The sequence below is a fragment of the Barbatula barbatula genome (assembly GCF_947034865.1).
Source record: "Barbatula barbatula genome assembly, chromosome: 17".
NCBI classification, from domain to species: Eukaryota; Metazoa; Chordata; class Actinopteri; order Cypriniformes; family Nemacheilidae; genus Barbatula; species Barbatula barbatula.
The window spans coordinates 668,249-679,593 of NC_136780.1; the positions used below are offsets into that span (position 1 = coordinate 668,249).

The 11,345-nt window shown below is 42.5% G+C and overlaps 1 protein-coding gene across 1 annotated transcript in view; it reads left to right on the forward strand.

Moving 5' to 3' along the window:
- col24a1 (collagen type XXIV alpha 1 chain) overlaps nucleotides 1-10,600 on the forward strand; it is a gene marked incomplete at its 5' end in the record, with an annotated part of 54,288 nt that extends 43,688 nt beyond the window's left edge. Inside the window, 28 exons of the mRNA XM_079478236.1 lie at nucleotides 176-229; nucleotides 425-478; nucleotides 561-614; nucleotides 711-764; nucleotides 1,012-1,119; nucleotides 1,229-1,282; nucleotides 1,558-1,665; nucleotides 2,378-2,431; nucleotides 2,916-2,969; nucleotides 3,107-3,163; nucleotides 3,293-3,346; nucleotides 4,172-4,225; nucleotides 4,793-4,846; nucleotides 5,370-5,423; nucleotides 5,552-5,659; nucleotides 5,749-5,856; nucleotides 5,995-6,102; nucleotides 6,333-6,386; nucleotides 7,115-7,177; nucleotides 7,260-7,313; nucleotides 7,416-7,451; nucleotides 9,051-9,086; nucleotides 9,268-9,294; nucleotides 9,393-9,458; nucleotides 9,676-9,847; nucleotides 9,968-10,077; nucleotides 10,158-10,349; nucleotides 10,432-10,600. Coding sequence (XP_079334362.1) covers nucleotides 176-229; nucleotides 425-478; nucleotides 561-614; nucleotides 711-764; nucleotides 1,012-1,119; nucleotides 1,229-1,282; nucleotides 1,558-1,665; nucleotides 2,378-2,431; nucleotides 2,916-2,969; nucleotides 3,107-3,163; nucleotides 3,293-3,346; nucleotides 4,172-4,225; nucleotides 4,793-4,846; nucleotides 5,370-5,423; nucleotides 5,552-5,659; nucleotides 5,749-5,856; nucleotides 5,995-6,102; nucleotides 6,333-6,386; nucleotides 7,115-7,177; nucleotides 7,260-7,313; nucleotides 7,416-7,451; nucleotides 9,051-9,086; nucleotides 9,268-9,294; nucleotides 9,393-9,458; nucleotides 9,676-9,847; nucleotides 9,968-10,077; nucleotides 10,158-10,349; nucleotides 10,432-10,581 — 2,151 coding nt within the window. The 3' untranslated portion in view covers nucleotides 10,582-10,600. The remainder of the gene's footprint in view (nucleotides 1-175; nucleotides 230-424; nucleotides 479-560; nucleotides 615-710; nucleotides 765-1,011; nucleotides 1,120-1,228; nucleotides 1,283-1,557; nucleotides 1,666-2,377; nucleotides 2,432-2,915; nucleotides 2,970-3,106; nucleotides 3,164-3,292; nucleotides 3,347-4,171; nucleotides 4,226-4,792; nucleotides 4,847-5,369; nucleotides 5,424-5,551; nucleotides 5,660-5,748; nucleotides 5,857-5,994; nucleotides 6,103-6,332; nucleotides 6,387-7,114; nucleotides 7,178-7,259; nucleotides 7,314-7,415; nucleotides 7,452-9,050; nucleotides 9,087-9,267; nucleotides 9,295-9,392; nucleotides 9,459-9,675; nucleotides 9,848-9,967; nucleotides 10,078-10,157; nucleotides 10,350-10,431) is intronic.
- Between the last annotated feature and the right edge of the window lie 745 nt (nucleotides 10,601-11,345).

Sequence of the window (11,345 nt, forward strand, 5' to 3'; positions counted from 1 at the left end):
GATCTCCTGTGTAAAGAGTTCATGAGACAGTTATTATATAAAAGGATTCTTTCAGTTTCGTGTGAGAATTTACGCAAGAGATTTCTAAACATTTTCTGTGTGTCATGAATAAGGAACTTTCATTTCATGTGTGTGTTTTGAAATAGTCTTTATTTCAATGCTTTTGATTATTTAGGGTTCCAGAGGTCCTCCAGGGGATCCTGGACCAGATGGAGAGCAAGGCCACGAGGTATTACTGAAGTTTACTATATTATGAAAACTTCAGATTGATTTAGAATTGACAAATGAGTGCCGATGAACACATTACACATTACATTTCAGAACAGTCAATCACACAATAATTCACTTCTTTATAAACCACAGTTTTATTGTTTAAGATCTGTTTTCTTCCTTTTCATTCTTTTCTGCTTCGGTACATACTCAGGGACCTCCAGGACCTGAAGGAGAGCAAGGGCCTGTGGGTGAACCTGGAGTAAAGGTGAGATTCTAGATTCTGAGAGGGTTGATTTCAGGGTGTCTGCCGGAGGTCACGACGTCTCTCTCATTCTGTGTGTCTGTAGGGTGAAGTTGGGCCGGTTGGAGAAGAAGGTGAACCGGGTCAACTGGGCATCAGAGTGAGTCATTAATACCCATATGGGTACATGGGATCAATCCCATCATGCTTTGCACCGTGGTCGTGTTAATTGCCTGATTCTAGATGTTTGTTTCAGGGTCTTCCGGGACCAGCCGGAGAGGACGGACATCAGGGGAAAGACGGGCTGAAGGTGGGATTAGACAGAAATGAAAGCTCCATCACATTTTATTGGGACGTTTTATTTATGTGCCGTCACGGGTAATGATGGAGAATCAATGATTTCACGAACCAGCTAAATTAATAACTGAGTTGTATCCCTGCTGAATCAACAGATATAAAGTATAAACAGATATTATACATTTTAAAAGGTTTTTCTTAAATGCTTCACATTATAGCGCTCAGCTTTTTAATACTCTTTTCATGTTCTTGTGTCTCAGGGCGACTCTGGTGACCGTGGACCAATGGGAGAAGGTGGAGAAAGGGGTGAGGTGGGGATCTCCGGACCCCCAGGACCTCTTGGAGATGCTGGTAAAAAAGGCTTTCCAGTAAGTAACAGGTGGCGGGTTTGATGTGTTTGTGTCACGAGTTTTAAGATCATCCGACATGTGCCCTGATGTAGAGGACGTGAACTTAAAGCAGATATTTCTTCACCAGGGACCTGAAGGAAAAACGGGTCTGTCTGGAAACCGCGGCCGTCCGGGAAAAAAGGTAGCGGGCACCTGTGGTCATCGCTTTCAATTCTAGCAAAACTATTCCAAATAATGCCTTCATTCCACCTATAGTCCTGTCTGAGTTTCCTTCCTCTTAATGAGGATTTATTTGACTTGATATTCTTTTCTGGATGTGATATAAGGGTGGGCATATCTCATATCAAAGCATGAATAGTTTATACTCCACTATGTCACTATAGTGGTATTTTTGCTAGACATTAAACAACAGATCGCGTTGGAGCTGATGATTTTAAACATCTCTCTCTCTTCTAGGGTGAGAAAGGCTCATCGGGTCAACATGGAGAAACGGGCTCATCGGGTGAGATGGGACAGATGGGAGAGCGAGGTCTCAAAGGTGCTCGTGGAACCAGAGGACCTGCAGTTAGTGTGCTTTCTGTTTTAAGATCACCTGCTCATTCTTTCTAACATCTTCTGATGTCGAGATCTCAGATTTGACCGCTCACATTTCAAGCGTTATAACTGTCATAGGCAGAAACTCATCACTGTCACACAGCAGTGCCAGAAAATACTTCTGAATGAAAGAAAGAAATGATAGGAAAAGAGAAATTCTGCTTGTATGTGTTTATGATGTAGTCTCGCTTTCCCCAGTATAGCGGCTCCATTGACACAACACAGATAATAGATCACTTCTAGAAATCCTCTTTCCTTCAGACTCGGACTGCTTTTACTGATAGTAGATAGATTTGTAACCGAATGAAAGCGTTCTGATGGGATTTACATGAATGTCATTCGGAGATTCTGAGCTGTAGCAGATCTGCAGTTCTTACACGGTTATTCAGAAGCTTTACGTTGGTTTTGGTATAGTGAGAAAATGTCAGCAAGTATTTTATTTTGGCGTCATGTTTTTCGTGGGGATTTAAAGTCACAGATGACATTTCAGATGTAAGCATAGGCTACTCAAGGAAAAGTCGAAAGATGTTTTTCCAGGAAGCTCTTGGTGTTTTAGCAGTGTAGGGTCATTTGTCAAACGTCTGTTTAAGGATTTCAGGATGTTGTGTTTATTTGTAGCAGGTTATTTGTTGAAGTAGGAGCATAGCTGAAGTTTGTGTCTGTTTCATTCATTTATTTCCAGGGTCGACCTGGAGTTATGGGACCTCAAGGAGAACTGGGACTGGAAGGCTACACAGTGAGTTACAATATCTGTCAGTGTCACAAGACACGCATTCAAAATTCACACTCACACAAACGCACACACACACACACACACACACAATTGGACACACTCAGACACACAAAAACGCACACACAAATGCACGCACCAAACCAACGCAAACACACACACAAACGCACAAGAGAATTGCACACCACAGACACACACACACACACACACACAAGTCAGAGTTAAAGAATGCAAGAATGATGTATTTTCAGAATAACTTCTCATTGCTCATTGTTTCACATGTTTCTGGTGAGGAATTTTGCTTTACAATCGTGTTCATTCATTAAACGTCACGAATGCTTTGTGTCTGCTTCACACTTCTTCACTGTGAAACACAGCGTGCACAGACAGACAGAGAGATGCTGACAGTCAAATATATCTGTGATCTCTCTTTAAACTCAAATCAAGTCTCATTGTTAATACAGTGTTTCTGTCTTTTCTCTGATTGTAGGGTCATGCTGGCAAGCCCGGTCCTGCAGGACCCCCGGGACCAAAGGGAGAAAAGGTTACATTCTGAAATCCCTTTATCATAAATCTCCATGTAAACGCTGTGTTTGACTTATACATTTACATGGAAGACGCTGGACTTTGATCAAACATATTTGTTAAGGCTGGTGTGTAAAATATGTGTTTTTTTCTAAGGGTTATCCCGGTGAAGACAGTAAGACCGCCGGACCTCCTGGGCCCTTAGGTGAACCAGTAGGTCTTAATTCTTACTTTATTTTCTGTTGCTGTCCAACCTCTGGATCTCTAAAATAAACCCAGCATTATCTACAGCACTTAACCTTAGAAACAAAACAGCATCTGTGTGTGTTTGTGTGTGTACAGGGAGCTCCAGGAGAGAAAGGTGAACGTGGGGAACCAGGAGACACTGGATATCAGGTTAGCGGTGCCCTAACAACACCCTAGCAACGCCTTAGCAACCATCTAGAAATAGCCTACCAACCATTGTAGCACCATCCTTTAAATGGGTGAAAAGCACCGGCACATTTAAGATACGGACCCTGAATTATTTACAATATTATCATTATTTGCAATATTAACCACTGTTCTTAATATCACATAGCAAAACCACTGCTGGACACTTAGCAACACCCTAGCAACAGCACTGTAACTCTTCAGGGACTGCACACAATGGACTTGTTGCACCAAATTTCTGGTCGTGTTACACTATCAAGTTGTCTTAGTAAATGTAAAGAGGATCTGTCACATGGCAGATATATTACTTTCTTTATTTCTGGTCTAAAAAACACCCATATTTGGACATCTTTTTGCATAAAGTAATATGCAAATGGAAAATAAGTCTGTCGACTCTGCGTCCCAAAAGCTCACCGGCACCATCTCGTGCAACCAGCGAATAGAACAGCCCTGACATTCACTTACATGTTCTCTGTTGAGTGTACTTCATGTGTTTTCTCTACAGAATATAGACGAGGTATTAACATAAACATTATGTGGCCTCTACTTAATATCCGGTAGACCTCCGCAAAAATTTGGGGTTTCCAATTAATGTTATACAATTGATATACATATTAATATGAATCAGATGTCAAATAAATTGTTATAATATAACCCAACACAGACAGGAAGTTAACTTCGGGCCAGCGTCCAAGAAACCATTTATATGTGAAAAGAATAAGAGTTGATGAAACTGATGTGAATCGTGAAAGTTGCCTGCAGTGATGCTCACATCTGTGTGTGTTTCAGGGTCACGCAGGGGTCACAGGGGTGCGAGGATCGATCGGTCAGCAGGGATCTCCTGTAAGTCTAGATTCTTGGATTTTCTTGCATTTAAGAAATATCAGCATATCCACGTTTCCAAGCAGTAAACACAGCGACCCCTGCTGTTCAAAACACGTATTGCAGTTCAAATAACATGTCAACCGGCTTGAATCATTACATCCCTAGTTTCAACATATCAATGATTTGACATTTGTTGAATTACTGTACATTTAATGATTCAATGAAATATATTGGACCTTTCTCTGGCGGCATCTGAGTTTTGTGTGAAGCTTTAATATTGGGGTGCATCAGTCACCAGTCTGTTGTTATGTGTTGGAGTTGTGTTGCCGTGCTTTTCTCATGAAGATATTCTCATTATTTTCACCTCATTCTTGAGCTGTGGATCCTGGACTCTGTCCACAAAAGAAACTTGAAACATGAGTGTCTGCTGAATAAATCCATGTTTATGAAATAAAAATATACTGACACGAACGGCTCCAGTAACATTGAGTTTGTGTTTTTATCAAACGGTTTAAACAAGCAGAAACACGTTGTGTTGTGTTAGAGCCGCGTACAGAATGACTTTATGGAGGATTTGTTTTTTAGGGATCTCCAGGGTTACCTGGTCAAGAAGGACACAAGGGCGAGAAAGGAATTCAGGTGTGTGTGTTTTGTGTTTGCTTTAATGTCTATATTACAGGTTTTTAAATGATACCACACTTTCGTTTGTCTTGTCGTATTGTGTCTAAGTATATATACAGTATCTATGATGCTGAACGTAGTTTGCTTCTATACTATTTCGCTCAATGACCATCATCTAAAAACGTCATTGTGTGTTTAATGGAAAGGGTTCTCTATTCCCTCGTGCTTGTTTTTATATCCATCTTTCATATTCACCCTGAATAAAGACCTAACACCCGCGGGCAGTTTCTCCATGAACAGTTTGAAGAGACTTTGGCCACCCACGGTGTCTTTAATCCAGTGTTATCTGCTGTGATTCACATGAATGAGAAAATATTATGGCTGTGAATTCCACCGATGTCAAACTAAACTCAGGGATTACAGATGATTATTTATCACCTAATGGAGAAATGTTTCTTTTCATTCAGAATTGAATTGCTGGTGTTTGTGAGGATATGAAATGATGTCAGCGGTGGGTTTGTGTGTGTGTGTGTGTGTTTAGGGGCTTGCTGGTAAGAAAGGATCACGAGGTCCTCCTGGAGCGCCTGGTCTGGAGGTGAGTGGACAAAATGAACGCTTCTTTTTTTGTCTCTTCTATTGTGATGTGGTTTAAAACCCTCTTCATTTGCAGTCTCTCGATAAACACAAATCATGTGACTCATCATTTTCTCTCAAATTTTTCAGGGTCCTGTGGGTTTGCCGGGACTGAGAGGGACGCCGGGGTACCCAGGATCTGACGGGCTTTCTGGTCTTCCGGGGTTACCAGGTGTCCCTGGATCAAAAGGGCGTACGGTGAGGGGGAAATCAAGAACACACACACACACATACACATTGGCCAACACAGTAAACAGAAACTCTTTTGGTTTGTTTTGTGTTTTCAGGGTCAGCGCGGTGATACCGGTCCAGAGGGGAGGGCGGGGCTTCCTGGTCCTCGGGGAGAGCTTGGACTTCCCGGTGTCGTGGGAGAGAGAGGGCCTGCGGGGTTAAAGGTCAAAAACACTTTTTCACATGGACAGAAGTGTATTACTTTCTGAGATGATGACTGTACACTATTTGCTCAATCAAACACGTGACACAGTTTAGTCTTTGCTTCATGTTTCTCATGCTGACTGTTGTGTCATGTGCAGGGTGAGAGGGGTTTACCCGGTGACAGAGGAGCAGCGGGCATCAAAGGCATGGAGGGGGCGATGGGTGACCAGGGCATGAAAGGAGAGCAAGGAGCCAAAGGACAGCCAGTGAGTGATTTACTATGGTTTACTATAGTAAAAACACTGTTTTGTTTCGTTCGTTGTGCAACCATACTTTTACTACGAATACTATAGTTAAAGGGACAGTTCACCACAAAATCTCGGAAATGCAGAAAGGTTGAAATGTCAGTGTGTGTGCATGAGCGTCAGTGGATCAGGAGTCTTGATGGTGGATTCTGACCCAGTCTTCTCTCAGTCATGTGTTTTATTATCTGCAGGGTGAGGTGGGTGGTGTCGGCGTGGTGGGACTCCAGGGATTCCCAGGACCCCAGGTGACAACAACTGCCACAGACATTAAACATCAAACTGAACTGTTTAGTTAAAAGTTCATTTCATGTCAACACAGCACTGAACCCCATTGACTTCCAAAAGATTTTACTATTGCTCCTGTGTGACATATCGCTTATTTCTCCCTGAACTCTCTGTGTAGTGGCTTTGGATAAAAGCATCTGCTAAATGACTAAATATCTTCTTTTGAGTTCCGCTGATGAAAGACACACAAGCACATTTACAGGCACACGAGGAGAATAAATGACAGAATAATATGATAAATATTCCCGAATTTGAACCATTTGCTGATTTGATTTCCATTTGTTTTCTACCTTTAAAATCATAAAAAATGATCATTCTAATTGTGGTAATTCACACGGCCGTGAAGTATTTGTAATAAATGATTTATCCGTGCACATCATTATATACACTTGTAATCTTTAATTAAAAATGGTAAGCTCCTCCCCCTTTGGACACGACTTCTGGTCACGAGGAATGGCGCGAGGGCGGGGCTCCAATGACTGAAAGATCGCAAACTGACGTTCAGATCTTTCACCTTTTAGCGATCCAATCAGTTGTCGGTGGATGAAATCAAGTCCCGCCCTTTCACTCGGCTTTATGTCACGATACGGAGAAAAAGACTTTCATTTCATGCCGACATTAATAGTGTCAGACAGAACTCAGGACTCGGAGGGTTCAGTTTCAAAAACTTTTTGTGTTGTTGTTTAAGGGTCCAGGTGGAAATGTGGGTCTGGCTGGTGTTCATGGACCCAAAGGACCCGCTGGTGTTCCTGTGAGTCTCTACTGATGTTTTATTTTCTCGTCTGGCCTCTTCACATCTCACTCCATCTTCTGTTGTCTCTCGTCTCTCTCAGGGTTTCTCAGGTCCTGTCGGTCCGTCAGGAATGATCGGTCCGATCGGAAAGCCTGTGAGTTATCTCTTCAGCAGATTTCAAGCTGTGCTTGTAAAAACGTGTGATTGTTACGATATTTGTTAGAATTTTGCTCAGTTTATGTTTGATTTTTCTCAGGGTCCGCGAGGCCTAAAAGGAAGCCGGGGTGAGATGGTAAGATCTGTCGTCTGATATTCTCAGGGCTGTTTAGTCTGGAATCAGATTATCATCATCATCAGCGCACACACGTTCCTCAGCTCAGGATACACGGCGGTCTCAGTGTGTAAAAATAAACTTTATATAACACCGAATGAGCACTTGAACGATTCCGTTCAGGGACATAACATCCTCACGTGAGCAGTATGAGAGTCAGTAAAGATAAACATTCACACACACTGAATCGGCTCTCTGTAGGGTGCAGTACACACTCCCACCTGAGGGGGCCACGACTGACACACCTCATCTGTTCAGTTCTGCTTCATTTAGAGATGACAAACCCCCATGTTCATTGCTTCAAGACAGCTGAAATATAAAATGTGTCCCAATTTCGGGGACTGCAACCTTCTAAGGTCACGGACTTAAAAACGAGGACTTGTTCTTCAAAGCACGCAGCCTGAAAAAAGTCCAAGAACCGAACTTGAAATGAGACGTTCCAGCAGGACACAGCAGACACGTTTCTGACTTTTTAAACAAATACGGAGCCAGAATTTTTTTTATTTTATTTTTGAAAATATGACACGTTAATGTAGATTTAAACAGGCCAACAGTATATTAAATTAACCAACCTTAGACATTTAAAACACATTAATGCATCAATAATCACATCACATATAATATTAAAACACTGAAATGGGCCGTTTTTGTGAATTACAAACTTTTATTTAACTAAAGTTTTGAATGATTATTTAAAAATGTCAATAGGCAAAGCTGCGATGGACTCGTTGAAATAAGGCTGCATTTGAAGCCACTTTTGAATCAGGAACAGCCCTACCAGCCTTCAGTCGCGCTGCTGGGACGCAACCGGGCTTAAAATGCAGCCTTAAAAAAGAACGCAGCCCCCGAATTGGGACACAGCCAGAGTGAAGAATAGTGACGATATTAACTCACATAATCGGCGTCTGAATTCGCTCACTTGTTCACTATTCCCTTGTTCCAGCAAAGAGTTTTGTGACGTGGGATTAAGTCATCGTTGACTTGTTCACTGCAGGTGGTTGTCTGTTTGCAAACAGTCATGTAATATGGAAATATATTTTTATACAGCATCAATGACACAAACTGGTATTGGCACAAAGGTGTTTTTTATCTTTAATGTAAAAAAATATGAAGTTTACCATACAACTACTACATAACACTTTTGTCACCTTTGGAGTTGTTAATCATTTACTCATTAGAAAGAGATGGCCGGTCTTTCTTCTCAAAGTTCATTTGTGCTTCACAGAGGAACAAAATGAAGGAAATATGAGGTCAGAATGACACGAGGATATCAAATGAAGTACAGGATTAAACTGTTTCGATGAATCACTCCTTTAAAACCAGAAACTCTGGGAATAACTTCCACAGAAATCTCTGATGATTTTGGATCACGGTCGCTTGTTTATCACTTCAAATCTGCTGAATTACACTTGACTTATACAGACTCACACCAACATTCAGTCTTTAACTTCAGGAGCTGATCTGTGAGCTGTCATCATTGTCTCTGTTTACTCCAGAGATGTTCCCTGGTTATAATAATACTGAAGGTGTGAATGTAAATGTTTGCTTTTGTTTTAACAGGGACCTCAGGGACCACAGGGCAGTACAGGTCCGCAGGTATGTTATCACAGTGACAATATTTCTATCATCATTTCTGATAGCGTTTGAGACATAGACGTGAACGATCTAAGAGATGATACTCCCAGAGACTTCAATATGACTATTGAATAGGACTACATACAGTTTAAAATGGAATAAACATCATTTTTATAATAATCCAAACACTTTTATTTGACAGGGACCTCCAGGTTTACCCGGTCCATCGGTAAGACCTCCTGTGACTGTATTGTGTTTTATTGTGATCTTGAACTATCAACACAACGAATTGTTTGTGATGCAAGAATTTTTTCTCTTGTCCCGCAGAGACGCATCAATGTGAACACTGCCATTCAGGGTCTGATGGAGTCTGATGCTTTCCTGCATCTGGAGGTAGACAGGATTCTATGAGACACACATTTCATTTCTATTTATTTATGCAGAAAATGAACTTCAGATTTTCTATAATGTACTCGCTTGCATGCAGTCAGAATCTCTCTCTCTCTCTCTTGCTTTTTTTGCGTTCCAAAGCAAACAAGATTCACAGGCATGTGTGTGTGTGTGTGTTTGTGCGATTGCTAAGCTAACATGCCGATGTTTTTCTCTTCAGAGTTATCAGAACACAGACGCGGCGTCTCCTCTCCAGCAGAACGCAGAGATCTTCAGAACCCTGCGGTATCTGAACGGCATCGTTACCAGTATGAAAACTCCAGCGGGCACACGAGAAAACCCTGCACGCGTCTGCAAAGACCTGCTGGACTGCGGGAGCAAGATGAGTGACGGTGAGCGCTTCTTCAGCCATCATCTGCTTCGATAGAACTTGCATCACCATGCATTATTTCAAAGCAGACATGTCAGTACAGCCAAAGAATGCACAAATCATCTGCATCTGTGTTGGTCAGGAATGTTCTGGATCGATCCAAACGTGGGCTGCACGTCGGATGCCATCCAGGTGTTCTGTAACTTCACGGCAGGTGGACAGACCTGCCTGCACCCTCTTACTACAGACAAGGTGTGTGAGACGCGTTGATGGTGTCTACACGAGCTCAGTCGTGTCCTGTAGCGCTTCACTTTCATCTGGTTTGTTTGCAGACCACGTTTGATGTTGGAAAAGTCCAGATGAAGTTCCTGCACCTGTTGAGCGTCAACGCCACCCAGACCATCTCCCTTCACTGCTACAACCACCAGGTGACCGTCGTCACGGAGACACCTCCTCCTCTGCGCTTCCAGGGCTGGAACGGTCACGTGTTCGAGGAACATCACGGGCCTCTGGATACCTGTGAGGTGAGAGAACACGAATGAAGGATCTGAATCCCAATTGAAGAAGTGCCGATTCAACGATTTCTTCATGCGTTTCTCTTCACAGATCTGCGACAGCAGCTGGCATCAGTCCCGCTTCGTGTTTCAGACCCAGAACACGTACCAGCTTCCCATCGTGAGCGTACGAGGTCTGGACTCCTCTCATCCATCAGAGGGGCGGCGGCACCTGGAGATCGGCCCTGTTTGCTTTCTGTGAAATCACCGAATGACTCGTGTTTCAAATGCTATATCAGATCATTGGTGAACTGGGCGACTGCGGGGTGTTCTCCCACAAACGCTGACGGAAATGTCTTTGAGAGACAAACAAGTTTTGAGAGACGGATGCCGTGTGTTATTCATTCAGTTGTGCGTTACGGTTCAGAGGAAAATCTCGGGTGCCTTTCACACACAAGCAATCCTAAACGTGCAATACCTTGTGGATTGAGATCTCAAGATATCGATGCTTACTGTGTCAAACAAGGTTTTTCTGTTGAAAAGCCCAATCTGGACTTGTACCTCTTGTTTTAGATGGTGCTCTACCTCCTTCGTGTGCAGGTGCTTGTGTTCGGGTGTGTTGAGGCCGGGACCATACTCTGTGTAACACACAAGCTTCATTACCCGCTTTTGCGTCCAAGCAAACCAAGCATTGTCACGAAATGCCGTTGGTTTTGTGTCTCAGGTCAACTACTGTCAACAGTTTGAAGAAAATCTTGCTGAGCGAGTCAGTGTAAATGTGTGCATTTCTCTACCTACCTGAAACACGTGCGGTTTTAATGACACAGACATGTGAAGGTCACTCGTGTCCTGAGGTCAATCGGTGAATTCTGTGCGTTGACATCTACAGTATGTTTTAGGCCTTGCTGTGTTTGTTTGTTCTCGCTTCATAAGTACTTTTGCGTTTGCTCAGAACAAACCTAATTTATATGAACAGTGTTTTATAAGTTATGTTATACGTCGGCTTAATATACTTCATTAAAGAGA